The 19843-nt window shown below is 48.1% G+C and overlaps 1 protein-coding gene across 8 annotated transcripts in view; it reads right to left on the bottom strand.

The window, feature by feature from the left end:
• Window positions 1–925: 925 nt before the first annotated feature.
• Window positions 926–19843, bottom strand: part of LOC146869330 (RNA helicase MOV-10-like) — a 614726-nt gene continuing 595808 nt past the window's right edge. For 7 of the 8 annotated variants that reach the window (XM_085650280.1, XM_085650264.1, XM_085650271.1 and 4 more), the window contains 2 exons: window positions 11373–11463; window positions 926–1296 (listed from right to left, as the gene is read on the bottom strand). In XM_085650280.1, the coding sequence (XP_085506406.1) occupies window positions 11384–11463 (80 nt within the window). In that variant the 3' untranslated portion in view covers window positions 926–1296; window positions 11373–11383. The remainder of the gene's footprint in view (window positions 1297–11372; window positions 11464–19843) is intronic. The other variant, XM_085650257.1, reaches the window with a different exon arrangement.

Below are 19843 nucleotides of genomic sequence, written 5' to 3'. Positions count from 1 at the left end.
ACGCACTCTACTTGAAGCCTGCGATTGTTGGCTCATATCTGGTGCTTGTAACCAGGACTCTGGCACCTGGCCAACAATCGCTGCAGTACAAACGCAGAATGCTATCGATGCACTATATCCAAGTTAGTCAACACAGACCCATATTCATGAATATAGGCTCCATTAAGGACACCTACAAAGTGTGTGTACTTGTGAGTATGAATGACTGTGGCAAAAGAAAGAACATTCTAAACATGGAGGCAGGAGAGGGGCACGCCGCGGTACAAGGTGGAGGTGTTCTGTAAGATTTGCACCCAAAATGAAAAGGAAGTCAAGCAAATCTCAAACACTTCTCCACCGAAAATAGGAAATAGTTTCTTACAAGACATCCATGGTGCCAAACTCCAATAGTCCCTTCCTACTCCCTCAGGTAGGTTTCAATTCCCAATAGCTTGTCATAACGGAGAGCTCTGCAGTTAAAGGTGCAGAGCAGTAATGTCATTGTGATTGCAAGAGAGCGCCACCCACATGCTTTGATCATGTGAATGTAGGCCCCATATTTGAGACACTCGGGGCTGTCTGTGACCATGGTCTTGGCACCCGAGAACTCGAGATCAGAGTAAGTTGGGCTGCTGCAAAAGGGGCCATGTCCTGAAACCTGCACTCAAACCTTCATTGCCTCTTCAGAAGCATCGCTGCAATGGGGCATAACACATGAGCAGCTGAAGTACTGAAGAACCAGAGTCCGAATGTTCAGATGCTGCTAGTTTAATCAAGTGACTGTAGGCCAAGTACTGAAACAGGATGTGAAAACCACTGTTGACTGTCTTTAGTGTTTCGTAATTAGCTGCATAGATTCCATTTTTCTTTCTCGTTTTTACAAGGCACTTATAGGATTGTGCGAGTTTATCTGACTGGTAAACGATTAAAATGATTCTGGATGCGGTTTGCTACAACAAAGTACCATTTTGCGATTTCACACCAAGAAAGAGCACGTGGGAGGACAATGAACATGAATAAAAGACAGACAACTTCGGGACAAACACGTATGGAGGTAGAAGAGAACGTCTACCATCAGATCCTGCATGTCTTTAGGCCATTTCCATGTAAACCTTTAGTAAAGTCCATCTGCACAGGTTAGTGGAGAGGTGGACCATGTATGGAGCTTTGATGGATGAAGGAAGAGGCAACTGACGAACACATGACAAAGGCCGGTCCCATTCATGTGTCTGTAGGAGGCATGTCAAGGGCATCAAAGGTCATTCCTCCATTCTGGTTCCTCTTGCTGCTGGACAACGCTCTCTCCGCTAGACGTCCCTATAAAGGACATGGACAATAAGAGTAAAAAGTCGTTTCCCATATACATTTTGCAACCGAAGACACCTTTAACAGATCAGATGACATAGCGAATATGTGGAAGTAATTACGCATGTAATATGCTTGCTTTTTATGTGGACAACCCTTCTAAATGTTTGAAATTAGACAATACTATTGAGTTTACATCTGCACTGCCCACCAGCTAAGCTATTGTCTAAATGGTAATGTAGAGATATTTTACGTGTTTGAATATTTTTGAAAACACATTTTAAACCAAATAAAAATGGTACAAAATAACGACTTTGTAAAGATTAGTTCGCCTTTTATGCATTTAAAAGACCCATTATCAAAAAACCTCCAGGTCTACAACACAAAGTATGTTCTAGGTTTGCGGTTCTTAATCAGCGGTCCACGGACCCCTAGGAGTCCACAACACCGTGTTGTGGCGGAGTGAGAGCCCATCAAAAATGAAATACCAGATCAATAAAGTACATACACAAGAACAAGCAAAGTGTAAAACTGAAGATTTCTAAAGGTTTAGTAAATAAGGAATTTGAAATTGGAAGCTAAAACTTGAGTTTATATCCTTGTCATGAGTGATGTCATATGTGAGGTCATAAGGAACAGAATACAGGAGTAAACCCTTTCACCCAGTTGAGACCGGGTAAGTTATGTATCAAAAACGACAATGTCTCAACCAGTAATCATTAATAAAGACCGTTACACAAAGTGCGTTAATCACTTGAGGAGGGGGCACAAAGGGAGGAGGGAAGACCAAGAAATAGAAAATAAGGGTTGTTATTTGCAGGTAGTTATACAGCACTACATTACAATTGGATTGGAGTAACCATAACAACAAAATGTGCACTGAACGGGCTTGTGAGAGTGAACGGCGCAGTGACACAAGTGGTAAAAACAGCGTGGAATGGCGGGAAACAGTAAAAAATAGAGTTATTCAGGGTCAACAAGTACAGTTTGGATAAATATAAATACAATTTTAAGTTAACCTCGAATGACCCCGCAGAGGCCACAAATGATGCTGTGAATTTGACGGCGTTTCGACCAATTTAAATTGTGGTCATCATCAGGACGATGGATACTAATTTCTTATATAGTGCTGTGTGAGAAGAGAAAGGTAAATAAGGATAAGAATGAAAAGGCCCCAGATAAATGTATAGAAAGGAATGGCACCAGGTGAATCAATTAGAATTTACCTGGTGGCGCAAGGTTGATTCAATCAAGGTTGGATATTTTGGCGAGGGAAAACAGCTTGAGGGGTCGCTGGGGGAAGGAAGAGTACACAGGGTCATGGATGATAGGTCGCAAGGCCTAAGTAGGAAAAGGCGAAGTGGGAAAAAACGGGATTGGGGCATGACAAACAGTACCTGTTGAAAGCGTACGGGGAACACCTTGCTGGATCCAAATTGGCTCGGCAGATGAAACATACCCTAAGGGATGAAAAGAGGGGGGACATGCGAAGCACGAATTAGAATTAAGGAAAGGGGAAGTGGCCATGGACGAGGTCCGATCGGGTCGGGAATTATGAATTCTTACCTGGGCGTTAAGTAATTGCTGCCCGAATTGTAGAGGCTGGAAATAGCAATCCGCTAAGTCGGTCGGGATGCCGGGTAGCGGCGTGCGTGTCAAAAGTATAAATCAGACAGGATACGGGAATTAATCCAGGAGGATGAGCAAAACGTCCACACCGGTTGCGCAGCGCGTAGGGCATAAATGCCGGAGCACAGGGCTTCCTGGTCACGTGGGGGGTAGGGAACACTAGCTTGAGTATTGCATCCAGGGCAGGTGACCCAGGGGGACTTATTTTTGGAAAGTTCTGTGAAGATTTGTCAAACAAGGCCAAAGTTATTACCAACCTAAAAAAACACTCTTTCTATGGAAAAGCAGACCTAATAACTACCGAATGGCAACCGCAAGCAAGGCTCTGGGTAGCTATTCGAACTACCCAAAGCTGGTTTTACATTAACTAGTCTAGCCCACAGCTTGTTATGGTGGAATTTCTTTTTAAAAAGTCACCTTTACAACAATATGGAATATCGCAAAGCTTTCTTTGAGAACACTTTTTCCATACTGATACCCAGCTTGTTGATATGAATGCATATAAATCTCTGCAGGAAACCTGATTGTTGATAAGATGGATATAGTTAGTGAACGAGTGGGCCATTAAGGCACACAGGAGCTAATCTCACAATTAAGTGTTATTGCCCTAGCTGGAGAATACTGAACGGTAACTGCCCGCACAGCAATTATGGGTATATACCAAAGGCAACGACACAATGGGAAAAGACTAATTTACAGGCTATTTCAGTGCTAATAAATGTTACTTGGTCATCCACCAATGTTAAGCAATGGTGAATGTGATTGGGTATTATCTCCTCCCACTGGTGGATCTCGCTCTAAGGGAGAAGGGCTCCTATACATACAACACAATATCCTCGTTTTTCATTGTGGTCGAGCGACTGTATGAATATTCTACATTCTGATGGATACATCTGCCTGTAGATTCCTCACCTTTTGAATTAACCCATGCGCTGCAATCCACAGAAACATTTCTCCTTAGCTCTCCCACGTCCATGAGGAAGTCGTAATGGAACGGCTCCACATGCTACTCCGCGTGATGTCATCAGAGCCATAAGAAGACCTCGTCGGCGTGCTGACGTCAGTTACTTTTTTTCCGCGCCATTAATGCGTAACATTTGTTTTTCAGGGCTTTTCATTTCTGAGAGTTTCTTTGTTGCAAGTCTTCGGGTCTTTGTAGCAGCGACCATGGCTACCCAGAGGAAGTCTGGATTCAAGACATGCAGGGAATGTGGGGGTCAGATGTCGATTACTGACCCCCATGAAGATAGTTTGTGCTGTCTCTTGTCCGACCACACCGTCGGTGAGTGTTAGCCATGCACGCGCATGAACCCCAAGGCTTTAAAGGAGAGCAAGGCCAAGCTGTTTATGGCTAAGGCAAAAAAGCAGAAAAGAGGTCGAAGGAGGTCGAGGTCCGGGACCAAGTCACTGACTCCGCATACCTCGAAGTCGTCGAGGAAGCATAAAAAGAAGCAATGCCATGGTTCTCGATGTCATTCGTCAAAGGATGGACACTGAAGTCAGGGTCTCCTGCTCCCCAACATCATTGCAAGGATGAAGTCTCTCCTTCTCCTGAGGTGACTCCAGCACTGTCTTCGGCTCAGAGAGCGGTGACTTCACCAGTGCAGAGAGAAATGATGCCTTTTCCGCCGGCTACTCCATTCCCGGCTCCAGGGTCTCCGGCATCACAACCGGAGTAGATTGTGCTGCCTCCTTGAGCTGGCTCAGAACGCGCAGTACCGTATCCAGGGTATCCTGCCTTCCCAACGCCAGGTACGGCTCCATCTCATTACCTCAATGCGATCTTTGGCTTGTTTGTCAGAGCGGCTAACCCTGCTGGCGCACCAGTTGGCCTTATGGGCCCGCTGGCATACTCCCTGGGAGGCTCGCCACCTCACTTTCCTCAGGCACCTCTCATGCCTTTTATGCCAATGGCTCTGGGGAGTTGGCCTCTTTCAACACGAGGTTCTGGATGCCAGTGCAGTCTCGAGGGGAGAGAGGCAATGGACGGATCTTCTCCGACGCTGTGTGGCTCCAGTCCGGCGCGACCTTGTCCGACGCAGTCTACTATCCCGGTGGACCTCCCTTGGACGCCGATCCTAAAGTCACCGGCACTGCATCTGGCAGCCCCAAGAATGAGGTCTAGAAGGGAAGCGCAAAGGTTGATAGAAGAGTAGTAGTATAAAAAACAGCATGAGGAGGCTGAGGAGGGTGAGATTGTTGACCCTGATCAAGAATTTGAGGGCTTGCAGAAGGCTAGTGGCCTGGATACATCTCCTGAATGGAAGCTCTACTCACCAAAAGGTCATCCAACACAAGAGTTGACTTTGTATCACTCTGTCATTAGGAAGGCAGCTGATCTGCTGGATTTACCATTGCCTACTGTTATTGTGCTCCTCTAGGCAGTCAGCTGGGCCATTCCAGTCTACACCTGCAGATAGAAAAAATCCAAACTTGTGGAGCAATCCACAAAGAAAGTATTCACTTTGGGTAGTATGGCTCTGAAGTTGATAAATGTGACATGCCTGTTGGGCCCCTATATCCATGCTCTGATGGTTTAGGTGAGGGAAGTGCTCCCGAAGCTTCCTGAAGATGTTCAGGGCCATTTTTCGGAGTTACTTTCTGATACTCAATCTGCAGCCCGCCAGGTCATACAATCAGATCTGGACACTGTGGACTCTGTGGCCAGGGTAATAGGTCACTGTTTCAACCAGGAGGTACGCTTAGCTGCGTGGGTCTGGATTCTCACCGGTCATCCAAGCAACCCTATTGAACTTGCCTTTTGACGGTTCTTGTCTATTTGGAGGCAAGGCCGACTCGCCGCTGCAGCGCTTCGAAGACAGCAGAGCCACGGTAAGATCATTGGGTCTCCAGTCACAGCCCATTGGCTTCGGTTACCGCAGGTTTCGTGGTTTTGGCAGGACTTTATCATTTCGAGACAAACAGCAGCCACAACAGCAGCAGCAGGCGAACTCCCTTTACAGGTCATGCAGAGGGTACAGTACAGGTCTGCAAGGTTCAGCACAACAGCAAGTCTCCTCCTCTTCTGCCCCTCCAACTGGTACTGCAGGGAAGCAGCTCTAGCTCCTCCATCCTAGAGCACGCTTGTCCATTGGGAGGACTGGATTCCCATTTTCTACAGAATCGGAGGTCTGTTATTTCAGATTTCTGGGATGTTGAACCATGTAGAAAATGGGTACGCCCCACCCTTCCAGGAGTTCCCTCCCTCCTTTCTCCCCCCACCCCCATCAGGGTAACAGAAGAGCACCTCCTGATTCTCCTGTAGGAGGTTCTATCTTTACTACAAAAAGGTGTGATAAAGGTGGTTCCATAGCAGAAAAGGGGTCAGTACTTCCTGATTCTTAAAAAGGACAGTCGCTTGAGGCTGATCCTAGACCTCAGGGTCTTCAATTTTTACCTCAAGCAGGATAAGTGCAAGATGTTGACCCCGGCTCAGGTTCTTCTGGCATTGCAGCAGGAAGATTGTATGGTGTCGATCGATTTGCAGGATGCGTATTTTCACATTCCCACCCTTAAGTCGCATCGGAAGTATCTCTGTTTTACGGTGGGGTCTCAAAATTACCACTTTGCGGTCCTTATGTTCGGTCTTACTTCCGCACCTCGGGTCTTCACAAAGCTGATGGCAACCATAGCAGCACATTTCAAAAGATTGGGGGTTCCTGTTTGCCCTATTTGGACGACTGGCTGCTAAACGCAAAGTCACCAGAGATGGTGATGCATCATTTGCAAGAAACACAGCTGTTTGGATAAATGTACCCAAATCTCGCCTGGAGCCCCCTGAGCGCAACCTGTTCATAGGGGCAGTACTGGACACTACTGTGAGCCGTGCCTTTCCACCTCTGCAGAGGATTCAAAACATCCAGGCTATGATTCCACTTTTTCAGAATGGAGCGGTTGTTAAGGTCCTGAAGGTCTTGTGCCTGCTCAGTCTGTTCACTTCCTGCATGCTGTTGGTCAACCCTGCATGCCGGCACATGAGGCCCTCCAGTGGTGCCTCCGTAAGCAGTGGTTTCAACAGAGATCTCAAAGAGGTGGTCAGGATCGAGACACTGCAGTGGATCTGTTATGGTGGAGTGTTTCAGGCAACCTGTCTTAAGGGAAGCCATTTCAACCTCCCTCTCCGGTGACCACAGGGATAATGGCTGCCTCCACTCTGGGGTCGGGAGCTCAACTGGGGATCTGGAGGTCAAAGGCCTTGGTCTCCAGAGGAAAGATTGTTTAACATCAGTCTTCTGAAAATGCAGGCAATACGTTTGGCTCTCAAGGCCTTTCTTCCCTCTTTTCGCGGTCAGTCGGTTCAGGTTCTGACAGACAACAACAAGCAGGGAAGAGTAGGGTCGTATCGTCTCTGCAGAGGTTCTGCGACTTTGGTCCTAGGCTCAGAACTATCAGGGTTGCGTTATTGCAAATCATCTGGCCGAAGAGCTGAATGTGCGTGCGGACAGTCTCTGTCGGCAGTACTCGGCCGATCACAAGTGGCGTCTCCATCTAGAAGTGGTCCATCATATTTTCAGGATGCGTTTTTCTTCTTTTCGGTTGGGCCTATTTGCCACTGACTAGAACACGCACTGCATGTCATTCTGCAGTCTCCAGTATCTGTTCCAGGGGCACTAAGGGACGAGTTTGTTAGATTGGGGCAAACATCTTCTTTACGCATTTCCTCCCATACCCTTGATTCCTGGAGTTCAGAGGAAGGTTCGCCAAATCCGGGCCCAAGTCATATTGATCGCCCCGGACTAGCCAAGAAAGGTATGGTACACAGACCTTCTTTACCTCTCATTGCTCAGTCTCCCTCTCAGGGCAGACCTCCTCTTGCAATCGCAGGGGCAGGTTCTACAATCCCTCCTCCAGAGCCTGCACCTTCATGCCTGGAGATTCAACGGGGCAAACTGAGTTCTTCCTCTTTCCCACTGGATGTGGCGGATGTTATTTTATCGGCCAGGAGACACTCCACCAAACCTGTCTATTCTGGTAGGTAGGCCAGGTTTGTTAAGTGGTGTGGAACGAGATCTATTGATCTTTTGCAGGCCCATCTGTCTGATATTCTGAGTGCTCTTTTTCTTGCTCAATAGGGTTGTGCAGTAGATACTGTTCAAGGCTACTTGTCAGCCTTGTTGGCTTTTCTCTGTTTACCAGATCAACCCTCGTCGTTCAAATCTCCCATAGTTATGATATTTATTAATGGTCTCACTAATAGGTTTCCTCCCACTCCCTTTATCATGCCTCAGTGGGATTTAAATTTAGTTCTCTTTCAAGATGGGTTCCCCCTTTGAACCTTTACATAGTTGTCCCTTAAGGTTCTTGGAGTTTAAGACAATATTTCTGGTTGCAATCACTTCTGCTAGGAGGGTGAGTGAGTTGCAAGCTCTTAGTTCCAAGCCTCCATTTATTCATTCCATGCGGATTAGATGGTTCTTAGGACCAGAGCTGCTTCCCTGCCGAAGATGATCACTCCTTTCCACGTAGAGCAATCCATGCCTTTGTCTACTTTCTATCCTTCCCCTCACCCTTCTAAGCGGGAGGAGAGACTTCACCGCCTAGACCCTAAGAGGGCAGTCAGCTTCTACCTGGATAGGACTAAGGACTTCATGTTGGACGACCAACTCTTCATTGGATATGTGTCCAAGATGACCGGCAAGGCTGTCTACAAAAAAACGCTGTCCAGGTGGATTATACTCTGTATCAAGATCTACTTCGCCCTGACCAAGAAGGAGCCTCCTGAAGGTATTCGAGCTCATTCTACCAGAGCTAAGTCGTCTTCTTCGTCTTTGGTTAGAGGTGTCCCTGTTGTAGACATCTGCAAGGTGGCAACTTGGGCCTCACTCCAAACGTTTGTGAAACACTATTCCTTGGACTCGGAGGTAAGGAGGGATGGCCATTTTGCATGTTCAGTGCTGCAGGATTTTTTTGGTATAGGTAGGCAAGCACCCTCCGATAGGAGCAGGACTGTTTGGGGGAGTCATTTCAAAAGGTGAAGAAGACACAGGCAGATTTATCCATCAGAAGAACAACTTACTTACCTTCGGTAACGTTTTTTCTGGCAGATAAAGGATCCGCATGTGGATTCCTCACTGACCCACCCGCCTCCCCGTTGTCTGCCTGTTTACACCCAAAAATTATTGGTATGCATTTCATGTATTTTATTGTTGAAATAATGTGATACTTGACATAAGGAAATGCCTATGATTTAGAATTTCCAGTTTTAGTTCTGTTTTGTGTACTATGTATACTTGTGAAAATGTTGTCGGTTTGCCCGTTCATCTTGAAGGCACGGAAAAAATGGATAAAACGGACGTCAGCACGCCAACGAGGTCTTCTTATGGCTCCAATGATGTCACGCGGAGTCGTTCCATTGTGACTTCGACATGGGAGAGCTAAGGAGAAAACTTTCAGTGGAATACTGTGCATGGAGTAAAGGCGAGGAATCCATAGCCAGTTACTGTATCCACCAGAAAAAGCGTTACTGAAGGTAAGAAACTTGCTCGTTTAGCGCTTTAGTTCAATGCAGCAGATCATGTGACCACTTCACGCAGTCCAGTGCATCGAATTTCATAATAGAAGGTAGTGGCTGGTTCGGGTTTTCTTGTCACAGAAAGTGAAAATTGCTGGAGGTTGTCGTACTCTGTGAGACTTTCACCCAGATGATAGGATGGGTTGTCTTAGCAGATGATATTCTGAATTCATTTTCTCAGGAATAGTTTATTTCCTACCTTTTGCAACCACCCCATGGTTAGCCTAAGAGGAGTCCTAGGTGTACTTTATTCAATTAATGAATGTAAGAAAGTGGAAATCTTTTTCAGGTGTGCTACTGAACAGGCCTGGTGTTTGGCCGGGAGACTGACCACCACTGTCAGAAGGTTGGGGGCAGACTAGCAATTTTCTCCACTTCTGCTTTGCTACTATCGCTGACTCCCTGAATTTAAGTATTTTGTATGGTTTCACTTTAGCACATTAATTAAATCACTACGCTGAGTAGCATGTACTTCTAATTAATGAACCACACCCCTTCTGCCCTAACAAATGTATTAACGATTCAAGCAAAAAGTTGGTTTTCTTCTGCACGCAAAAGAGATTGAGTAAAATAAGGCAGTGAGGGAAAAGTGGTTTAATAGGGTCACCCAGTTTGGTCAAGCTGGGTAGCCAGGACTGAAACCAGGACTGTGGGTCAGGGCCATCAACTAGTTTTTGTCTCTGGGTCCCACAAACTCCAACTGCCCTAGGACCATCTGGACAGCTACAAATGAGCATACTGAGAAATTAGTTTTAATGTTGGACGATGTGTGGCTGCGAGCACAAATTTAAATAATTTTTTTCTTTTCTGAGCTTACAACTAGTAGCATTTAGCCTCAGCTCAGTCAGCTCCTGAAAGGAAGGAGTGTTGCACCTACGTCAGGAAGTGCTTAATTTGAGCCAATGGTTTAAGGGTGTTCGGCACCAGCGCTTAATTCTCAACACCGGCACTAATGATAGTCTACCACTTGGTGGCTCTTTCCGTCTAATCTTGAGATAAACATAACTGTGCGTAATAATTCATCATACATTAAATATGACAATTCAAACTATTCCACGACATTCTTATAGCTTTGGGTGGCTTGGAATAGTCTTAATGGCTAGACTTGCAGGAGTGCGATGGCCAGTAGTGGCACTCATACCGGCTGGGCAATGGGTGCTACACCCTGCAGTGGCTTCCTTATAAGGGCCCTGGCACTTTTCTAGAAATTAAGCACAGAGGTCGGGTGACCAGTCTGTATTATACTAAAGCGTCAAATTGTTCTACAAGGCCTCACTACGTGCCAATGAAAAAAAACAGTCAGAGAGCAAAAAAAAAATGATGAAAATGGAAGGGAAAACGGATTCAAATGGATGATCATGGAAAAATATTGATATTACAGAAAGAAACCTGACAAGAATACTTTAAAGTATTTTTTCTCAACATAAATGGATAATTGAACTTAAAAACGATTCAAAGTGACATTCCGAAAACAAAGGTGAGAGGAGAACGTGAGTACATTTAAAGGCCATTTTCATCAACTAATGATATTTGGTTTTTCTGGAGTGTGCAAGTACTAGCGCTTGAGGGGGAGCTCAAGTCAAGTGCTTGGCTGTTCTAAGTGTCTTGCTTTTAGTATTTATACAGTTAATGGCAACATTAACTGGTGTACGAGTGGTCAGAAATAGAGACTGCATTTGCCACCCTACAGTCATACTTGTGCGACCCACAGCTTACAGCCTTAATGTGCAGCAAATCCCTTTTGTGAATGTCAAAGAAAAAGCTCACTTGAAAGAGTAAATAAAATGTTAATTGTCCCCTAGGTAAATCTACCTTATTATCAACTCAGACAAAATATAGTATGTATGACAATAGAATATATGGGAGCCTGCAATCCTTGGTTTAAAGTCAATCTCCAAGTTGGGACATCTTCAGTCACCTTTAATAATGAAATGAAATAGCTGCTCACCTGTAATGAGTTTACAGTTGATTTGTGAGGTCATGAAACCTACTATCAGAGCCAGCAACCAAGCTGAATGGCAGGTCAAAGAGCAGACCTACTACAAAAAAAACAAGCATTAGTAAATGCATTAGGTTTCGCCTATGTGATTTTTTTGTTATAATTTGTAGCTTGCTGAGTAGCCGTACAATATAAGTAACAGAAGTACGTTAAAATGTTATGACTTGGTTACAAAAAGTCAATATATTGTGCTGTTAGTAGTACTATAATAAAGTGGGGAGATTAGGTAAATGGTGGAGGACCAAGATAAAAACAGGTACCTCTAGGGTTGAAAATGGTGCAGCTATGGGGAGAATAGGAAGAGGGTGGATTAAAAAAAAAATACAAGTACTGCGTAAGAGCTATTTTTGCAAATCCCAAAAATAAGATTACAAAAACCAGATGAAAAGGTGATGTTTAGTTATTGTCCATTGTTAGGATAAACAAATGAAAATGACAGTTAAAATGTTCACATAAGTGAAAGAAACACACTGAAAGTGAGATTATTTTATTGAGATGGGAAATTCTGTATTTTTTTTATTACAGATTTCTCTTGCAAAGTTTGTTTTATTATGCACTGCACATTTTATTCTATTATTGCGAAAAAACTTAAACATTAACAAACTCTGATAAATATTGGGCCTCCAGTAAATATTGGTACTTGTATTGTCGCACAAGTTACTACTTGTGTAACGATATATCTGTAAGAGACATTAGTTAGTGATAGATTCCTTACCTTAGAATATCCCCCGGCGTTAGACTGGATCCGTAAAGTCTTTTCGTAGCAGTACCCCTCCGCATCAATAAGTGGCGTTGTGCGGCTCCGCGTCCGTCACTGGCGTCATATGCGCCGAGGTGTCGTCACGGAGACTACTTAGGCGCCGCCCATGTGCGCCGATGTCAGTTCTGTACAAGACTTTCCGCGCCAGGAACACAGAGCCATGCAAGAAACTGACCAATGGTGCCATGAAACTAGGGCCCTGAAAGGGATGACCTTAACCCTAGAAATCAGTTCGCAGAACGGGGAGGATGGGCGGGCGGTAAGGAATCTATCATTAACTAATGTCTCTTACTAGTAGTAACTTGTGCATCTGAAAGAGACACGTTAGTGATAGATTCCTTACCTTAGAATAGATACCCCAGCAATACCAACCCTGGTGGTGGGTCTGCGAACAGATTACACCAGAAAGTCACGAAGAACAGAACGGCCAAAGAAGCAGTCTCTCCGGACCATAGTGTCAAGGCAGTAATGCTTGGTAAACGTGTGCGAGGCCCACGTAGCTGCCTGACAAATGTCCTGCAAGGGGACGCCGCGTCCCAAGGCAGTAGTGGCTGCCGTTGCCCTGGTAGAATGGGCACGCAGCCCCACAGGAGGCTCCTTCACGGCCAACGAGTAACAGGCCTTGATGCAGAGAACGACCCACCGAGAGATGGTCCGTTGTGCACAGCCCGACCTCTTTTTGCGCCCACGTAGCCAACAAAGAGCTGGTCATCCACCCGGAACTGTTACGTGCGCGTCAGGTAGAACGAGAGCGCACGTTTTGGGTCCAGACGGTGGAGCCTCTCTTCCTCTTTAGAAGGATGCGGAAAGAAGGTAGGCCAAGTGATGGTCTGCCCGATGTGGAAGGGCGTGACAACCTTTGGCAAGAAAGAAGAACAGGTCCATAAAACCACCTTGTCCGGATGAACAGAAAGGAAAGGAGGTTTAGAAGAAAGAGCCTGGAGCTCACTCACTCTTCTGGCAGAGGTGATAGCTACCAGGAATGCCGTCTTGAGAGTGAGAAGACGCAAAGGACAGCTATGAAGGGGCTCGAAGGGAGCACACATCAGATATGTCAAGATAAGGTTTAAGTCCCATTGAGGCATTATAAACAGTACGGGAGGAAACGTGTGCGTAATGCCTTTCAGGAAACGGTTAACAACCGGGGACTTAAAAAGAGAAGGCTGATCAGGAAGCCGCAAAAAGGCGGAGATGGCCGAAAGATAGCCTTTGATAGTGCCCAGAGCAGAGCCCTGCTGGGCCAAAGAGAGGAACAGAAAGACTTCGGAAAGAGGGGCAGAAAGGGGACCCACAGTCTTAGCTGTGCACCATGCCACAAACTTGTTCCATCTGCAGGCGTATACCATTTTAGTGGAGGGACGCCTGGCTGCCAGAATGACATCACAGACTTCGGGAGGAAGATCAAAAGCTGTCAACTGTCGCCACTCAATCTCCACGCATGGAGGTGGAGGCTGGACAGATTCGGGTGGAGGACCGTCCCCTGATGCTGCGACAGAAGATCCTCCCGAAGAGGCAGTCGGAGCGGGGGAAATTCCAATGCGCAGAACTGATGACATTGCGCTTTCTCTTCGGTAGCGACTAGATCTAACCAAGGCTCTCCCCACTGCTGAAAGAGACCTTGCACCACATTCGAGTGCAGACGCCATTCGTGATCCATCAAGCACCGGCGGCTGAGTTCGTCCGCCCTGGCGTTCAGAGAACCTGTCAGGTGTTGAACCACCAAGGTAATGCCTTGATGTTCCAGCCATGTCCAGAGACACAGAGCCTCCTGACATAGGGTCCAGGACCCCACCCCGCTCCGTTTGTTGCAATACCACATGGCGGTGGTGTTGTCCGTGAACACCTGCACCACACTTCCCCGGACAGAGGGAAGGAATGCTTTCAGTGCAAGCCGGATCGCCCGAAGCTCCAAAAAGTTTGATATGGAGCCGGGACTCCGCCGGAGACCAGAGTCCTCTGATCTCCGCCTCTCCCAAGTGGCTTCCCCATCCCAGGAGGGACGCATCAGTCACCACTGTGTGCTCCGGTTGGGTAAGGGAGAGGGATCTGCCACTGACCCAATCGTGATTCGTGAGCTACCACTGCAATTGTCGTGCAGTGCCCTCCGAGATCTGGACATGATTGGACAGGTTGCCCTGATGCTGCGCCCACTGGAACTTCAGGTCCCACTGCAGAGCCCGCATATGCCATCTGGCATGGTGCACTAGCAGGATGCAGGAGGCCATCGGGCCCAGGAGCCGGAGGGTCATCCTGACTGAAACCCGGGACAGAGGCTGAAAGATCGGAATCATAGCCTGAATATCCTGGACTCGTTGCTCGGGAGGAAAAACCCGAAACGGCATCGAATCCAGAACCGCTCCGATGAAGGGGAGCTTCTGAGAGGGACTAAAGTGCGACTTTGGCATGTTGATGGAGAACTACACCAAATGCTATATACAGATCGGCCGTAGTCCGAAGGTGGTTGATGACTGCCTGGGGCGAGCCCGCCTTCAACAACCAGTCGTCGAGGTAAGGGAAGACTGACACCCCCGACCTGCGCAGATGAGCTGCAACCACCGCCATCACCTTCGTGAACACCCGAGGGGCACTGGTAAGGCCGAAGGGGAGTATGGCAAACTGAAAATGCTCCTGGCCTACCGTGAACCGCAGGTAACGCCGGTGGGCCGGCAGGACGGGGATGTGAAATTATGCGTCCTGCAAGTCCAACGCTACCATCCAGTCTCCAGGGTCGAGGGCAGCCAAGACCTGAGCCAGAGTCAGCATTTTGAACTTCTCCTTCCGGAGGAAGCGATTGACGTTCCGGAGGTCCAAGATGGGGTGCAGGCCCCCTTTGTCCTTCTTGGGGATCAAAAAGTAGTGGGAATAACAACCACTCCCTACTTCCGGCACAGGAACGCACTCGATGGCCCCCTTGGCCAAGAGGGCCGTGACTTCCTGCTGGAGAAGTACCAAGTGAGCCCCCGACATGCGGTGGCACCGAGGTGGCATGGCTGGAGGGGAGGACTGAAAGGGAAGAGTAACCTCTGCGGATGATCTGCAACACCCACTTGTCAGATGTGATATTGCGCCAGTGGGTGAGGTGGTGGTGGATCCTGCCATCCACTGGCGTGGGGTGCTCCACAAAGCTTGGATTAGGAAGGTTTGGAGGTAGAAGCAGCGGGGCGGAGGTTGACTGACCCTCACGCTGATTCCCAGACCCGCCCCTGCGGAAGCCACGTCTGCGGCCGCGCTGAGGCTGGTTCTGCACAGACTTGCTGAAGGAACGCGCCTGGGTGCCTCTGCCGTGGCCACCAAAGGAACGAAACCCAGGAGTTGACGGGCTTTTTGCGGAAAGACCCTAGGACTTGGCCGGGGCTGCGCGAGTCCTTAAAACGCTCCAGTGCACTGTCGGCCTTATCACCAAACAGGCGAGTGCCATCAAAGGGCATGTCCATGAGTGAGCTCTGGACATCAGGCGAGAACCCGGTGGATCTCAGCCAGGCGTGGCGACGAAGCACCACAGTCGTAGAAATCCCCCTGCCCAGTGAGTCAGCGGTGTCCATAACACACCTAATGGCGAACTTAGCCGCATCCTTACCCTCTGCAACTGCTTGGGACAGCACAGCGTGGACCTCATCAGGACACTGAGGCAACACCTGAGCAACCATATCCCACACCGTGTGGGAATGGTGGCCCAATAAGCAGGCGGTGCTCACCAACCGCAGCCCCAAGCTGGCCGAAGAGAACAACCGCTTTCCGAACTGTTCCAGCTTCTTACGAGTCCTTATCCAGCGGAGCCGTGGGAAAGGCACTCTGCGACGTCGAGGCTTGGATGACCAGGCTCTCAGGCGTAGGATGAGTGGTCAGAAACGCGGGGTCACCAGGTGCTGGGCGGTGCCGCCTGGCGACATTCTTATCCACAGGGTCCCCTGTGGCCGGTCTCGACCAAGTGCCCAACAAGACGTCAGTGATGGCGTCATTAAAGGGAAGCAGGGGCTCCGACGAAGTGGACGCCATCTGGAGCACCTTAGTGAGATGATTAGTCTTGAGGGCCACCGTAGGAAGATCGAGGTTGAGGACCTCAGCTTCCCGACGGAGCACCATCGTGTAGGAGGCGCCCTCCTCCATGGTAGGCGGGGAGAGGCAAACCCCGGGTCAGAAGAGACATCGAGGTCGCCGGCGTCCTCCAAGTCATCCACCCATGGGGAACAGACCGCGGCGGCAGAGCTGGATCCGGAGAAGGAACATACGGCGCTGTGAACGGCGCCGGCCGGGGCTGAGCCGGTGCCGCATCCCATGGGATGCGGATCCCAGGTAGGAACGAAATGGTCCTGGAACCGGGGCAAGGGCCGTACAAACGGCACCCACTGCGGCGCCGGAGCCGAGGGTGGCGCTGTGGCCGGAGCCGGCAGTGCTGGACCTCGTGGCGCTGGGGTTGGAGCCAACGGCCCAGGATCCTGTGGCACCAAAGCTGGATCCACCGGCGGTGCCGACGGCCCAACAGGATCTGGACATGGGACCGCGGGGAGCCAGAGGCCTAAAAAGGCAGTCCATGGTGGCAAGAAATTCTTGCACCGGTTCAGGAGTCGCCGACGGACCCGGGTAAGCCGTGCTACTCCCAGGCTCCAAAGGAGCCACAGGGTCAGAACCCCTGTCCCCCTCGTCCACATCCGAGGACCGACAGGGGGACGTCGGAGAGCGAACATGCTTCATCAACTTCTTTTTATGTCATCGCTTAATGGAATCCAAGGGCGAAGACTTGGAGCCCGAGGAAAGACTGCGGCCCCGCGAGCGTTCCCGGGAATGGTCCCTGGACCTGGAACGGCATTGGGACGAGTGCCAGACCTCCAGCAGCTTCCGGCGCCGCTCCCTCAAGGACTTTGGGGCCATGGCCCGACAGTCCCGGCAGGACCGGGAGTGGTGGTCGCTCTCCAGGCAGTAGAGGCAAACATCGCGGGGGACGCCACCGACATATTGCGACGGCAGGCCACACAAGACTTAAATCTAGGCATCCCTACGTGCACCAAGGAGAAAAAGGGAGACAAAAGTCTCTAAAGTGTAATCAAAAAGTGACTAAGGTACGTGCTCTAACCGGATCTTCGCTTGCTGGCAGGGAAAAAAAGAACTGACGTCAGCGCGCATGGGTGGCGCCTAAGTAGGCTCCGTGACGTCATCGGCGCATACGACACCAGTGACGGACACGGAGCCGCACAACACCACCTACTGACGCGCAGGGGTGCTGCTACGAAAAGACTTTCCGGATCCAGTCTGATGCCTGGGGATATTCTAAGGTAAGGAATCTATCACTAACGTGTCTCTTTCAGATATTGTTTTACTTAGGGTTCACATTTTTTCTTTATTTGAACCGTACACTAACATTTTCAATTATTGTGCAATAAACTATAAAGTTTGGATATTGTAACAAATACTGTTTTTTTCCCCAAGGCATTTGTCCCTGTGTCACTGCATCTGCTGCACTATACCCTAATGCCTACTAGATTACTGCACTTTGCAGTTGGTATCCTTATGTTATATAAAAATGAAAATACAGGAGGTTGTTTACATTTCTTAGAACAACTCAAACCCTTTTTTATCAATTATTATGCTAAAATACCACATTTTGAAAGAATGCAAATACATCCACAGAAAAAATTCTCACTATTAGGAAATTACTCCCGCTTCAGTTGACAGAGTATCGCCCAATTATCACGTTCTTTATTCATATGGCCATTGGAAAATACGGCAAACAATACAACATGTTTGTGGTGCTGGGACAATATAAAAAGTCAGTCTTACCACATACCTGCCTAGTAAGCTATACACTCGGTGTTAAAAAGGTGAACTCACACCAAAGAAGAAACAAAATTAGTTTTTTTTTAAATGTAAAAATATTCCAAAATAGATACCTTCCGAAAAAAAGAACAGCAACACAAATCCCATACAGTCACCAAACACACTTGCTCACAAAGATAAGCTTTGAAACAGTGCGACAACAATGCCCAGCAGCTGGAATTTTCAAATTCACTGCTCTTGAAACTATACAGCCTCCCTTACCGTCCAGTAGAAGGAACAGGCAGCAATCACAAAACTCGAGGAATACTTTTTTTACTTTTTTATATTATTAATTTAATGTTTTTTATAATAAAATCAAAAGCGAGACTCAGAAGAACTTGAGTATATGGTGCGTTCGTGAAGCATACAAATCCAAGAATAAAGTTGACAGCGTATAATTCGTACGTTCCTGTGAAAATCGTCTAACCACACATACTTCTAGTCAGATACCAGCTTTGGCTAACACAACTCTCCCTCCAACACCACGCCAACAGTTGCAACTCATCGCCCCGGTAAGCTGTAGTGTGGGTTACATCAAAGGCATCTGGGACTCTGGCTTGGGTAAGTAGCACGGTCCCCTGATACTGTGTTCAGTCTTGTGTTGTGGCCTCGTCAGTGGATGCTACCCATGAGTACGTTTTGTACAACTCCCAGAAATTTTGGGGTCTGTTACGCGGAGGGAGTAAATCACTGTAGAGTTCGGTTTGTGTGCAGCAATATGTCATATCACGGGACCATTGTGTGATCGTTGGTACTGGGCCACGGAACCAGTTAAGGGTGGCCCTACGCCTGACCATCAGTAGACCCATACCCACCAAACGTCTGACCCCCTTCGCAATAGGCCTAGAGTATCCTAGGAGGGCCAACCCTGGGTCCGGTACCAAAGGTAGCTTGGTGATTTACCCTAGCTCTTTAAAGACCTCCCCCCAAAAGGCAGAGATTCCCGGGCATGTCCTGGACAAGTGAAGGAAGTCCACCGGCTGTGCTTTACAACGGTCGCATCTTGGGTCTTCCCGGAGGCCATACCGATGTAGCCTCTCAGGGGTGTAATATAACCGGTTAAGGTATTTGAAGTGGACATGCCTATGTCCCCCATTAAGTGTAATACGTTTGGTGCTGGTACAGCAGTAGGCCCACATTTCATCTGTTATATCTATGTTAAGATCGCACTGCCAAGCCAGACGCGCTTTAGTGTAGTGATTAGCTCTATATGCCATTGACGTGTTGTAAATCGTGGACACTATACGTTTTGGGGATTTAGCACGTATAATTTGCGTTAAGGCCAACAATTCCGGTGGTTCCAAGTAGTCGTCTCCTAAAACCGTCCTCAACGCCCTGCGCACTCTATGAAATTGGAACCTAGTCAGTAGAGTGGGTACCGTCTCAGTGGGGGAATATCTTCCCAAGCTTTCGCTGTTCCATCTATAAATAAATTGCCCACCGTCTTGAAGCCCAGGAAGTTGAATGCCAATAAAACCCCTTCATCTTTGCAGACAGTTCTCTACACGCTGCCCGTCCGAGCACAGAGATATCCCTTCGGGGGGTCGATTCTGGCGCTTTACAAATAAATAAATAAATAGGGCGTGAGCCATATGCACAAATCTAATGGGGTCTGCGGCAAATATAGTATTACGCATGCTTGTCGTTGTAGAAGGTGATGCCAAGCATGCGCCGTGGAGTTGATAGAGTCTAATATTCCTGTCAGTCTGTCCACATCCTTAAACAGTAATGCGGACAGCGGAAGTGGTGAAGCAACTTCCCCTCTCTATACAGAGGTTGGGGATGTCCGGAGAGCCGTGCATCCAATAATATGCATGAGCACTCTGTGCGGCCCTGTAGTATAACTCAA

The sequence above is a fragment of the Triturus cristatus genome, chromosome 1_1 (assembly GCF_964204655.1).
Source record: "Triturus cristatus chromosome 1_1, aTriCri1.1, whole genome shotgun sequence".
Classification (NCBI taxonomy): Eukaryota; Metazoa; Chordata; class Amphibia; order Caudata; family Salamandridae; genus Triturus; species Triturus cristatus.
This window is presented reverse-complemented; position numbering and strand designations above follow the sequence as displayed.